Here is a 14,253-nt window from a genome sequence, read left to right on the forward strand (position 1 = left end):
CCTGAGGGGTGCAGAGCTCGTGCTGGAGGAGAGAGCAGGGCAGGTCCCTGGGGTGTCCTGAGATGTAGGTACCCAATCACACCTGGCCCTCCTTGCACAGGGAGAGGCAGCAGGACCTGCTGGAGCAGCCTGCAGAGCAGGAGCATCCCCATTGCTGCTGCTGAGGGCTGGCAGCAGGGTCTGTGCCTGGTGCTGTGCCCAGTGCAGCTCAGCCCCATTGCTGCTCTGCTGTTCCCTCCCTCCGTCCTGCAGAGCTGTGTCACTCTGGGGAGCTCTGCCAGGCACTGGCTCAGCTCCAGCCAGGGCTCTGTGAGCTCACAGGGACCCTGCTGGAGCTGTGTGAGCTCACAGGGACCTTACTGGGGCTGTGTGAGCTCACAGGGACATCAATGGGGCTGTGTGAGCTCACAGGGACATCAATGGGGCTGTGTGAGCTCACAGGGACCTTACTGGGGCTGTGTGAGCTCACAGGGACATCAGTGGGGCTGTGTGAGCTCACAGGGACCTTACTGGGGCTGTGTGAACTCACAGGGTCATCAATGGGGCTATGTGAACTCACAGGGTCATCAATGGGGCTGTGTGAGCTCACAGGGACCCTTCTGGAGCTGTGTGAGCTCACAGGGACCTTACTGGGGTCCATGGCTGATGGAGCAGCATCATGCTGGGCTGGGAACCTGTGAGGAGCAGGGAATTAAAAGGATTTGTTGTTCTTGGTTATTTACTGATTCATTGAGAGGCAAGGCCAATCTTCCTGGGAGCAGCTGGAACACAAATTTCTGACCCTTTTCTGGTCCCAGCTTGCTGTGCCTGTTCTGCACTGGGACAATTCCCAGCCTGCATGGCCTGGTTCCTGTGCTCAGCCTGGAGCTGTGCTCTGGTTCTCTGGGCCAGCACTGCTGGGTCCCTGCCGTGGCAGCAGAGGGATGGATGTGACCCCTGAGAGGAGCAGAGAATGCCCTGACACTGCCGCAGGCCCAGCGCTGTGGGCACACCACACCTGTCTCAGGGATGCTGTGCCCAGTTGTATTTCTCTTTCTCTAACTCAGGGCTCTCTGTTCCTCTCAGGATGATGCTGAACAAGTGCAGGGGAGTGCTGCTTTCTCCAGGGATGTAAATTTAGCTTTTCCCCGCCTCGCTGCAGTCCAGTCACTGCAAGAGCATGAGCTGTTCCCAGCCTGCAGCCCTGGGAAGCATCACCATGGGTGACACCTCCATCCAGCACTGGCAGTGATTCCAACCATGTTCTGCAGCACTGAGAGCTTTTGGAGCTTCTCATTCCAGCAGCTGCAGTGCCTGGGCAGCTCTTTGTTCATTGGAAGCTTGTTAATTTTATAATGCTGTTTCTGGAATCCCTCTGCCTTGGTTCCATGAGGAATTGTGAAGTTTGGGGGAAGGAAGTGCTGCAGTGCCAGCTTGTCCTTTTTTCTTCTTGCCTGCAGTGCTGTGGTTGGCTCTTTGGGAAATTCATGGTGTTTGCCTGCTCTGTATCCTTCAAAAACCCCATTGTAGCCTCTTGGTTCTGCATGACACTTGGCACAGGTTTGAGAAGTTGGAGGGGTGCTCTGGAATTGCCCAGGGAAAGTTCATAGGTGAAAAAATTACCCCACCAAAAAAAAAAAAACAAACCAACAAATTAAAAAATCCCCAAAACAAACAAAAAATCCCCTTCCTTCCTCTCATCTCTGTCTGCCAGCACTGACCCATGTCCCAGGGACAGTGACCAGAGCAGCTCCTGTTCCTCTGGGCAGTCCCTGACACTGAGATGAGTCCCAGACTCTGGGATGTTCCCACACCACCACAAGGTTGGCCCAAAGAGCTTTGGGTGTGGAATTTAAACCACAAAACCTCTCTCTGGATGGTCACAAGGGGTCATGGCCCAGCTTGGTGCACCACAGCAGCAGATGGAGAGCTGTGAAACAGATTTTTGTGGGGCAGGCACATTGCAAGCACATGGCTGAGTTTTGACTCACCACTCAGCTGCAGGTACTCACTCTTGAGTAAAGGCAAAGGAAAAAGGCTTTGTTCAGTGTTTTATTGGCTGAAAACTGATAGAAGAAAGTGAGATAATCTCTTACTGGGATTTTGCAGAGCTGGAAGTACATCCCTGTCCTTGCTACAATACATGGTTTTCTGTTGCTTGATTTGGGCATGCAGGGCCTCATCCTGTGGCATTGAGAAGGAGCTGCAGAGCTTTGCTGTGCTCCTGTCTGTGCTTGGGTCAGTGGGAGCTGCATCTGCTCCTCATGCAGAGCAGCTCAGTGTCCTGGCTGTGAGCACAGGAAAATAGGGCAGGGTGAGGTGGATGGGCTGTGCTGGTTGTGAGACATCTGAGAGAGGCACACACCATCCATGCCCTCATCCTCAGAACAGCAGTTACTGCTCAAGTGCCTTTTTTTTATTGTTTGAGATGTGCAGAGGGAAAATTGCCTGGGAGGTCTCTGGATTTTTTATTTATTTTTTAATAATTTGAAGTTTGGTACGTTTGGTGGAGGAGCTACCAAGCCCATCACCGTGGTGTGGTGTGGGAAGGTCAGCAGGGCCCCTCCTCTGCCATGCCTGGGCTGCAAACTCCTCACCCCTTCCTCTGTCACCTCCTTTTGCCAGTGCTTCATAGAGAATAAACACTTTATAGCTATAAAAACTTCATTGCATAATGTCCACAGGGGTAAAATTGAGATTTGCTCAGGCTCCTAGTTATTTTATTAATAACTAAGTTTTTAGGTTTTTGGGGTTTGGGGTTTTTTTTAAGATTTTTTTTTTTTTTTTAGGGTTTTCAGATTTTACATCCACAGCTTTCAGAAGTGCCGTGGGTGATGTCCTGGGTGTAAAATTTGAGGTGCTGCAGTGTGGCCACTGGGAGTGGCTGCTCATCAGCTCATTCCCAATGGTGGAGCCTCCTTGGTGGCTCAAATTGGGCACTCAGCCTCAGGAATTCTTCGAGTCACCCAAGTGCTGAGATCTGCCCAGTCCTTCAATCCTGACCAGCCATGGGATTTACTCTCCTTGTTCATTTTCTCTTTGCTGTTAGCTTGTAAACCTGTTAATTCATATTGATTCCTTTAATTTCCAAAGGAAATTGCTACAAGGTTAAGGTGCTACTGACAGAGGCTGCTTCCTACATGGTTTTAATTGGTGTTTAACCATTCTGAAAAATAGTGTTGGGGTGTGCTGGACAGTGCATGTAAAGCAATGCAACCAAAAAAAAGAACCAGTTAGCATTTTAACAGAGAATGTTGTGATTTTGCATGCTCAGAATCAGTTTTAACTTCTCCAAACCCACAATGCAGGGGTTTTATGCCTTGAGAGCCAAACCCCTGTGTTTGTGCTCTCCCCTTGCTGTGGGGTGCTGCTCTTGGCAGGGGATGCACATCAATGCTCAGGCTCTGCAAGAGCTGAGCTGGTGCACAGAGAGCTGAAGGAGCCCCCAGCTGTCTCATCCCTCCACAAAGCTCTTTAAAGCAAGTCCTCACAGCAAGAACTTTGTAGATAGGAAAGGAGTGTGAAGCTAGACAGGCTTTTAGTCTCTGCTGCAGTGGCTCTCCTTGCAGCCTGAGCAAAGAATTTGGATTCTGACTTAAAATTTCATTAGAGCAGTTGTTTGACAGAAAGCTGGCGTGGCTGCACCACCAGGCTGCCTGTGGAAAGCATGCTGGATTTTGCTGGAAAATCCTCTGACAAATTCCAGAAGCTGCAAATTTGGCTTCTGGAAATGGTGTTTCTGTTTGACATTCACTTCTTTGATGGTGCCTCACAAGGATGCAGTTGGGCAGGGGTAGTGGGGGGTGTTTGGTGTCTTTTGGGCCACTTTCACCTCTGGCTGGGGTTTCTTGTCTGTCATGCGTCTCCAGAAAAGCCACAGCATCAATGTGCAGCATCTGTGGGTGTGCTCTGGAGTGCACCAGCCAGCCCAGCTGAGAAAAAATCACTCTGGGGGAAAAAATAAACTGGAGAGACTGAATCTGGCTGGCCAGCACCTCCTCCACACAGCACACTGCAGCCATGCAGCCACAGTTTGATATTAAACTGCTTCAGCAGCTTTTCCTCTGCTGCTTTTTGCTGTGGGCTTTGAGTAGGTGGGACCAAGATCAAGCTGCTCCAGTGGCTCCTTCTGGAACCTTCCTTGCTGGCCCTGGGCAGGGCCCTGGTGCTCGTGTGGGTGGTCAGGAAAGCAAACAAGTGCCTGCAATGGTGTGGGCAGGGCTTTGTCAGCCCCTGGACCTGCTGCCCCTCAGTCAAACTCAGTCCTTTCCCATCTGGGGGATGAGTTTTCCCTTATTCTGAATTGTGGGTTTCCTTAGCGTTTTGTTTTGTTGGTGGGGTTTTGATGAGTACAATGAATTTTCTGTTCTAATTGCCAAAAAATGACAAGTTCCCTGTAACCAGCAGCCTGACAGACTTTAGGTGGGCTGTTAAAGCTTTTGGAGTTGATCCTGAAAGCTGATGCATCTCCACAGTTTGGGAATGATGCACTTACATTTTTTTTTTAACAGACATAAATAATATATTTGCTGATTTGCTGCATTATCCCATCACCAGAAATGCAGTAAAATACCAGGGGGCTGTTACTGCAGTAATTTCTGGTCACAGAATCGTTTTGGAGTTAGAGATGGGTTTGGATGGAGGCTCCTGTGTTGGTTATGTGGTGTCTGCCCTGGGTTGCATACACACATATTCATGCCTGGAAAAGTGCATTTCAATTAAAACAGATATTTCTGAAGCTCTTCTGAAGATATATTCTGAAGAATGGATATTCTGAAGATATATTTAAATTAAGATGAGGTCAGCAGTCTCCTGAAAGTGGTGGCTCTTTTCATACAATCCATGCATGGTTTGAGGATCTTCTGCCCTGCAATTGCTCTCAGCTCCTGCAGATCCCAGGGCACATTCCTGCTCCTGTATGAACTCATCACAGCTGTGCTGGTGAAGCTGGGTTTTAGCACCAGCAGCTTTGTATGGCAGGATTGCATCTAGTCCAAAAGAGAGTGAATGTGGTGAGATCCCTGCTCAGCTTCTCTCTTGCAGTGGAGGGAGATGGTGAACTCCTCGCCGTCCTAGCTGGGTTTTTGTTTTGGTTTCTTTTACTGAAGTTGTTCTGCTTTCTATAAATAACCCCTGGAGCAGAAGCTGCAGCTGGTGGCCTTGCACTGAGTTGTCCAAGCTGTGGGCTGCTCTGTGGTGTGTTCTGGCTTTTGGGAAGTTATTGCTGAAAGAGCCTGGGGTTGTGATGATAAGGGAAGGGGAAGAGTGTGTGTGAAGTGCCAGGAAGCTGCTGGGAAGGTGGCACAGCTGGATTCCCATGGGCTTTGGGAAATTAGGGAGTTGCAGCCACTCCTGCTCAGGGCCAGATGTTGAGGGAGAACATTTTGCAGCTTCTCAGGGCTCCCCTTGGGGTGTGGTGCCTGCTGGCTGCCCCGGGAGTGCACCAGGTCTTGCACAAGAGCTCTGGGGCCACTGCAGCAATGCTCTGGGCAGACAGGGAAGTGCTGCTCCCCCAGGGATGAGCCCTGCAGGGTGGGTGGCTGCTGCACAGCTGCATCCTGCAGCAGGAGAGTTTTACCCCAGGGGTGACCCCTGCAGGGTATCTCCTGCACAGTCTGCACCCTGCAGCAGGAGTGTTTTACCCCAGGGATGGGCCCTGCACAGCCTGCACCCTGCAGCAGGAGTGTTTATCTCCAGGGATGAGCCTGCAGGGTATCTCCTGCACAGCCTGCATCCTGCAGCAGGAGTGTTTCCCACTGCTGCCCATGAATTCTCAATTTTTGCTGTGTTTAAAGCCCCATACTGGAAGGCTGAACTCTCACAATTCCAGAGCTCAGAGCAGCTGCAGCTCCTGCTGAAGCCACTGACGTCAGCTGGAGCTGAGGGTGGTGTGAATTTTCTTCCTCCCAGTTCCATCCCTCATCATCTCGCTGAAAAGGTCCAAGTTTGGCTTCAGTGATAACAAGCTGTCCACAGCAGCTGGCCAGGAAAAATTGCAAGAAGAATAGTCAATTCAAGTATTTGTGTTTGTTTTGTGATTAAGTTTTGGTAGCTCTGCTGATCAGTGACAGCATCATAGAGCAGGTGTTTGGGTGTCACCTTTTGAGTCATCAGGCTTCTATATTTGTGGATGTCAGATCCAGAAAAGGCATCCTGCTGGACCCAGAAGAGCCTCCTTGGGTGCTGGATGGGGTTTGAGCTACCCCATGGCAGGGGAGTTGGAATTAGATGGTTTTAAGGTCCCTTCCAAGCTTTCTGTGATTGTACAAAGTGCCCCTGAAGCTCCTGAGGATGGGATGCACCCAGAGCAGAGCGCAGGATGGCAGCATGAAATGAGAAATGGGTGTTCAGAGCTCACAGTCAAACTTGCAGATGTGTGACAGCCAAAGATCAGCCATGGAAACAGCAGCAGAAGGGCAGACGCAGATTTGGTACAAACAAAATCAGTTTTTGTTTGTATTACAGCAGGAGTTCACAGCTGATTTTGGGGGCAGGAAAGCTGTGGTGCTCCCCAAACCTTGGGGAGAAGGCTGGTCCCCAACCAAGGAGCTGACACAACGAGGGAACAAAATCTGTGCAATTATTTCCTCCTTTTTTGCCAGGAAACCAATCACAGCCTCAGTTCTCATTGGATGGTGTCTTGCAGATTTATTGAATGTGTTTGCTGTACCTGCAGATGAATTTTCATAAGCAATGTTGGTGTGTTTATGTTCTTTGAGCATTTCTGGGATGTGGCTGCTGAAAAGACACCATTTGGTTTGCATAATCAGCAAAAAAGAAAAGGTGATTAAGCATATGAATAGTTTTCATTGGCAGAGAAGTTGATGTGTTGAAATGTGATGGTTTTACAAAACACACTCAGTGCTGGGGGATCTTTTGCTGTCTTTAGTGTAGGCAGCTCCAAAATGTCTGCTGTGAAGCTGGGATAACACATGCCTTTATTTCTGAGTGTGATCTGGGCTATTTAGGGTTCTAGGGCAATTAAGAAATAAGTTCAGTTAAAAATGGTTTGAAGCAACTTCTAGCATATTCCAGATCAAAGTTACTTCATTGGTTCAAACACTCCTGCTGAAATAAAATAGCAAAAAAACCAATTGTAATCTTTGGGGTATTTTTTTCCTTTTTGGAATATGAGGTCTTGGTGTATAAATCATCTGTATTATTTCAGGATTAAAAGTAAAGGACATTTTAATCATATTTGCTGCCATGCATCATAGACTGCTTTCTTGAACTCGGCAGTATGGGCTGTGAGTTGGGAAGAGCTTGGCCAGATGGGTTTTCAGCACCTTCTGCTTCTGTATTGATATCTTCAGGGCAATAATCTCCCTTTTGTATGTGGTTGGGATTTTTCATTTACTCACCCTGTTCACTGAAGTAGGTGGCCTGAGAAAATTAGGTCTAAAATGGTTCATATACTGAGGGGATTTTTTACAGAGCCTGATTGGGTGGGTGGGGACAGGCTCTTCTGCTAAATATGTGCATTTTTAAGAAATAAGTTTCCAATAAAATTGGATGTACAAGGAAATGATTTATTGTTGTCCAGCTCTAAGCAGAAGAAACCCTTGACTCCAGACTGTACAATGCAATTTTTGGAAGACTTTTAAATCACACTTGTGCTTTCATTGAAGAATTAATAGTTCTGACTTCTTTCTTAGTGCATCTTGGACCATGTTTCCTTTTCTCTGTATTTTTTTTCCAGATTACTGCGGGAGCAGTGGATCAGAGCCAAATATGAACGAAAAGAGTTCATCCACAGTGAGAAGCAGGAGCCTTATTCTGCAGGTAATGAGAGACACATTTTTGGCTGACAAGTTTTTTGATTTTTAGCACCTTCCTCTCTGTTTAATATGTTCTTTATGTTAATTATTGCCCATATCTCATTAAGCAGAAGTAAGTATGGTCTTGTGCACAAGATCCCTCCTTGTCACTATAGGACATGAAATAACACGATGTGGACTCGCTGCTTTTTCAAGGTAAAAGAGAGTTTTTAAATTTCTGACTCCAACATTTATAGATTTATAAAAGTGTCACCTCTCCAATGGCACTGGACAAACCAACAGTCCATCAAATTTCTCCTCCTCCAGAAAAGAGTGCAAAGCAATAAGTTATTTATGTAAAGTGTGTGAGAAGATTCGTTACGAGAATGTAAACATCAGAAGGCTTAGAAAAACTTCAAAAACCAGGGTGACACCTCCTGGCATTCCCTGCACTTGATTTGGAATATTGGGAATTTGGATACCTGATGGAAATGGCTTATCAAGAGTCTTTCTGTTGATTTCCACTGGCTGTTCCCCAGGAGCAGGTCAGGCCAGCACCAGTGGGTTTGTTTCTGGAGCAGGGGTGTGAAGCTGGATTGAAAGCTGGAGATAAAAGGTGTTGTGTTTGTTTCAGAGCTCATTTCAGAGCTCTTTCAGTGGCCTTGCAGGGGCTGGGGTAGCAGAGCAGTGGCTTAGGTGATTTTCTTGCAGAAGAGCAGGATTTGAGGAGGAGACACAGAGCTCCACTGTGTTTGTTGTGTGGCTGCACCAGCACTAAATGCATGAAATTCGCTGGGTATTTCTTTGCTATATGTAAGGGGCATTTAATTTATTCTGCATATTAAGTAGTTGACACCAGCTATGTGCTTGGATGGCTCTGGGATAATTTTATTAGCAAAGACCATGCTACAGATTAAAGGTTAAAATATTATTTTTCATGATGCTTTTCAAGACTCATAATATGCAGGTAGCTCCAGCAGTTTGCTGTTATGAAAACCACAATTAAATTCTGATCTCATATATTCTCAATTTATGTTTTGAGCATTTCAGCTCTGCTGTGTTGTGTACATGAGGCACACGGTGTGTGGGGAGTATCCATATTCATTGAGAGTACATTTTTATTTTAGATTTTTCTAAAAGCTGTCTGCTGGAGTCAGATGTGTTCTATTAGCAATAAATACTTTGGTTTCTTAGATAATTTTTGAGTGTATCTGCCAATGTGTGTATAATACCCACCCAAGAATGATGTTCCCAATTTCTGTCGTGCAACTTCTGGATATAAAAGCTGGGATTCAACCAAGTGCTTGAGGAAAATGAATAATTTTAAGCACATGATGAGTCCTTTTGACTGTGAGAAGAGTGTGTACCTGGTTAAAGTGAAGTAGGTGCTTCAGTGCTGTGTGGGAAGAAGGGCAGTGTGTTCTGAGCTCTCTGAGAGATATTATAAGAAGAATTCAAAGGGGAGTTTATTTTAGCAGTGTATTTTGTAGGTGTTCTTCAGTAATGTGGCTGCATAATATTTAACTGCACGCTGAAGTGATGGGGTTTTCTCACCTCTCTTTGAAGTTCAAAAGCCATTAAATACAGAATAGAGGAGAAGAGGGTGAGCCATTTTCAGTGAGCAGGGCTCTGGGGAGGAGGAGGGGAAGAGAAGCAGCCTGGTGGGCATCGTGTAAGTGGTGTGTGAGTGATTTTACTTTGTGAAGTGTCTCTGAGATTGGCACTATCTCCAAAACCCAGCACAGGAGCCGCACAAATGACCTGGGATGTCATTTGTTGGTTGTCCTGACAGTAAATTCCAAGGGGAGCTTTGGCCAGGTGGCTCCTCCTTAGGGGGACCAGGTTGATGTTAGAAGAAAACAAAGCTGGGGATGCACACACCAAACACTCCCTTCTGCTGCACCATCACAGCCCCAGGTGTGGCTGCCCCCTGTCCTTCACCCTGTGCCAAAAAATGCTTTTCCACTGACCTGAACTGTCTGTGAGCAAACCACGGTGCCACCAACACCAGGGTGTCCTCCTGCCCACCCCACATCCAGTTGTGTCTCACTGGGGTGTTCCTCTATCTCTGTTCCTTCCTAATGCTGTCTCAAACCATTTTTCCTCACCCTCCTGAATTCCCTGGAGCAGTGTCAGGTTACCAGTTTCTAAGCATGAAACATTTTGTTGCTAATAGAAATGTCAGTATCCATTTTCTCGTGTTCGCTGGAAGATTTAATTCCATTTTCCAGTCCCAGGGGCTATTTTGCATTCTGATGTTTGTTCAATAATTGCATGAAAAAATAAGAAAAATGCTATATTGGAATAGTTTCAAGCAACATCCTTTTCCAGGCAGCCTGATGGTACCCTGGTCAGAAATTCAGTGTCTTTCAGAATATCCTTTGGGGAGAGACTGTCTGGAGCCTGTAGATGCCAGGCAGGAGCTCTCACAGCATTTCTGCTGCCAGACTCAGGAGCAATGAGCCTGGGGACAGGAGTGTCAGATGTGCAGGTCAGGGCTGAGGGAGTGCAGGGAAGCATCCTCACAGAGGGGGATGCAGCAAAATTCAGCTTCTGGGGAGGGGGGGATGAATCACAGGAGTGTGGGATGCAAAGGCAGCAGCTGCCCCAAAGGGTCTCGCATTTCTCCCAAACTGCTGGGAAACCTCTGCCTCGGGGGATGCAGAGTGGTGCCAGGTAGCAGGATCAGAACTGGGAAACAAAGACACTTCTCATGTGCAGAAATCCCCAGTGTGGGCAGTGCTGAGCACTGAAAGCAGCTCTGGAGCCTGGCTGTGGATCCCTGGGTGCTGGTTCAGGCCCCAGTGAGATCTCCCCTATGGGGATGTGCAGTCACAGCCACTCACCCTCGGTGGGAAACTCTCAGGGTTTCTGTGGTCAAGGTGGCCCCAAGGTGTCAGAAATTCTCTTTTTTCCCAGCCCTGAGATCGAAGAAGGAGTCAGGATTGCTCAGCTGTGGTTTTCAAGGTTGTTTATTCTCTGTTATCTATAACATTGTTTTTCTGACCTGCTGAGCTCTGTCCAGCAGGTTGGTTCATGGCACATTGACTGCCCTCAGGGTGGTGTTATCTTTTTATATTAAAAGCTACGTGTACTTTATTTACAATAATTTTCCAATACCTATCACCTATGTTAGACAGTGGGTTTCTAGTCTAAACCAATCCAAAAGTGCCACCAGCACCCAGAAGATGGAGGACAAGAAGAAGAAAGAAGAATGACAAGGCACACCCAAATCCCTTCATCTTGACTTCTGAACCCCCATTCTAAAAACCCTAAAATTCTATTTTTCTACCTTGTGACAAACTAACTATCATTCTCATTAAACTCTCATGGCTTGAATCCTCATATAAAGCTGGTAATTGTTTCCATGGGTTAAAATCAAAGCCTGAGGTGTCTTTGACTCTGTGCCAAGGTCTCTGAGCCCCTGGCCAGGGCAGCCAGAGGGATGTCCTGGGTTCTGACAGGAGATCACAGTGGAAACTCCTAAAAGGGAGATTTAGAGTTCCTGGCTCCCTAGGAAGCCTTGGAGCACACACCCTTTCAGCTGCTCTGCCCCGTTAGTGTCTCAGACTGATGGTTCTGTTGTTAATGAGAATATCAGCACCATTGACTGCAGAGCTCAGATGGTGCAGTGAGATCAGTAAAACTGTGATTAAATGTTTCAGTGATCCACTATTGATTCCCAGAGACATCCTCTTATACATTTGAGCTCTTCATTCAGCTGTAGTATGAGCTAAATAATTTGTTTGCCCTGGCTAGACTTCATGAAACAAAACATTATTTACACCCCAGCAATCCTAATTAACACCATGGCCACATCCCTTTCTCTAGCAGTACATTTCTTGTACAACAGCACAGAATGATGCCAGTCTTGAGATTCTCACATTAATGTGGTTCAGGTTGGCTTTATCCCTTCTGGTAAATGAACTGGCAAAATTACTGTCAGTCCTCAGCTAATTGTCCCTCCTAAAGGAGTTTAATGGGGCATGGGTGCTGAATTCTCCTGGAAACAGGGGCCAGTTGTAATTGCCAACAAAGTCTGGATCTGTATCTCAAGGCAATTGCAGGGTTTGATAAATTTTAAAAATGTCTTGATCACTTTTAAAAAGCTTGGTTGTTTTCCACTGCTGTTGATAGATGGCTGTTATGGCAGTGCTTTTCAGAGGATCTGCTGGAAGTTAGTTCAGTTGGGTGCTCCTGATTTCCCTTAATCAAAGGGATTTATTTTAACCAAGGGAGAGGAGGAGGAAGCAAAAGGAAACAGTATTTGTGGGGCTGGAGCACTGTGATGATAAACTGGCCAAGGTGCAGCTGCTCTGATGCATCTCAGGCTACGGATGAGAGAATGGGAACGTGGCTGAGAACAGAAGGGAATTGTTTGCCCTTTGAACTTTGACTGCTTTCATTCATTGCTCTTGGGAAGCTGGGGCTCCTCAGCTGATAAAAATTGCCACAGGTCCCATGGAAGTGTTTTAGGAATCCAGATTTGCACCAGGTGAAGGTTTAAACCCTGTCCTTTGGGGTGGAAGTTGGAGAACTGGGATTATTTGACTGGTAGATCCACAGATGGGTGGGATGATCTCTTGGGTTGCAGAGTAAAATAATGTGGAGCTACTGCAACCTGAGGTGGCCTGTGAGCTTCCACTGGAGCTGCTGGGAAGTTGGGACACATAGGCAAAACTTGGGGCATATTAAAGCCAGTAGTGTTGGGGCTTTAGGCTCTGTTGGATTGTATTCCTGTATTTATAGTGCTGTGGGCTGGATCATGTTGTCACCATTCAGGTGAGCTGGGGTTTATCCAGGCAGCATTTCTCTGGAGGTGCCTATTTGCTTGTTCCATCTTCTGTCAGCACCCTTAGGATTACTTGGCTTCTGTGTTGTTTCCTATTTGTCTGCAAATATGATGGCAAAATAAATTATGAGACATAAAAGAACACCCTAAAATAGTAAAATCTGTTAATGTGCACTTTCCATTCCATGAGGCTCTTGCATAATTTGGGCAGCAGTTTGAATTAATTTTCCCCTGCACTCACACAGTTGGAAGGAGCTCTGACTGCAAAGCACTGGAGAAAACACAGGGGACACAAAAATGTCCTTCCCCAGTGTGAGAACAGACCCTTATTAGCTCAGTGTGACCTGCAGTGATGTAATGCAGTTTATTTTGGGCCTCATCAGACAAAACAGTGAGCAGTGTTGCAGTTCAAATCCAATTATTTTAACTGACAGAGCTGATCCTCTGCTGTCTCTTACCCCACTTCCTCCAGCTAGTGAGGAGCTGTGGGTGTCAGAGCCACACCAGCTCTGCTCTGGGCTTTTTCACCACCTCAGAAGGAAATTACAGGGCTGAGCAGCACCCGGGGAGCAAACCAGTGCTAATGGCAGCCTCAGAGGACACGGGGTTTTCTGCACATCAGACAGCCCAAAGCACTGAGCAAAGAAATGAAGCATCAGCCTGAGGGAGGGCTGCTGGTGCCCTTTGCTGAGCCCTGAGCACTCGGGGTGTGTCAGGAGCTGCTGCTGCAGGAGGGTGTGAAGCCACAGGAGAACCATCCCCTCCCTTTGCTCTGCAAACAAATAAACAAATAAACTCTGCAGGGAAACCCAGGGTGGAGCTGGGCTGGGGACAGGAGGGGTGGGGACACTGTGGGGGTGGGAGGAGGGATGGAAATGGATGGATGGATGGAAATGGATGGATGGATGGAAATGGATGGATGGATGGATGGATGGATGGATGGATGGATGGATGGATGGATGGATGGATGGAAATGGATGGATGGATGGATGGATGGATGGATGGATGGATGGATGGATGGATGGATGGATGGATGGATGGATGGATGGATGGGGACAGGCAGGGTCTCCTGATCTGGGGGTGAAGAGGGTGAGAGTGGAGAGGGCTGCAGGCTCAGGGGAGCAGGGCACCTCCTGTGCAGTGTGCAGGTTTTAGTGCTGCACAGGGCTGGGGTGGAGCTGTGGCTGCCCCACGGGGGTGTTTGTGTTCTCCCCAGGTGCTGTCACATGCACAGCCTTACCTGTGCCAGGGAATCACTGCCCTGGCCTTGGGGCAGCTCCTGTGCTGCAGGGAAGGACCAGGAGAGAAAAGGGTGCTGGTGAGAAGGTTTAAAGAAATAACAAAGTCCCCATTCAGGGCCCTGTAGCAGTGTGAGGGTTGTGGCAGAGTGTTCCCAGATTTGGGCTCCCATGAGAGGTACAAGAGAGACAAAGGTGGGTTGCGTTGTTGGGGTTTTTTTCCTATTTCTTGTGCTGGTTTATGCTGTCTGGAAGTCTTTATGTGGAACACTGCTCCATCCCACTGGACCTGCTCCATGGTCAGAGCATCAGCCCTGTGGGAATGACCTGATAAGGGTGAGACAGAGCTGATGTGTGAAACCAGCTCCTTGCAAGTGGGGAGCAGTGCTGTAAGTCCTTCCTGTAGCATCCTTTATCTGCTGACAACTGGACCTGCATCTTAAATAGGAGAGTTAAACCAAACCCCTGTTGCTGAGGGGTTGTCAGC

The 14,253-nt window shown here is 47.5% G+C and overlaps 1 protein-coding gene across 1 annotated transcript in view; it reads left to right on the forward strand.

The window, feature by feature from the left end:
- The window catches only part of ADAP1 (ArfGAP with dual PH domains 1), a 49,656-nt gene that overhangs the window by 13,114 nt on the left and 22,289 nt on the right, over positions 1–14,253 (forward strand). Inside the window, exon 4 of the mRNA XM_059484724.1 lies at positions 7,679–7,761. Coding sequence (XP_059340707.1) covers positions 7,679–7,761 — 83 coding nt within the window. The remainder of the gene's footprint in view (positions 1–7,678; positions 7,762–14,253) is intronic.

Source organism: Ammospiza nelsoni, chromosome 17 (assembly GCF_027579445.1).
Source record: "Ammospiza nelsoni isolate bAmmNel1 chromosome 17, bAmmNel1.pri, whole genome shotgun sequence".
In the NCBI taxonomy this organism is placed as follows: Eukaryota; Metazoa; Chordata; class Aves; order Passeriformes; family Passerellidae; genus Ammospiza; species Ammospiza nelsoni.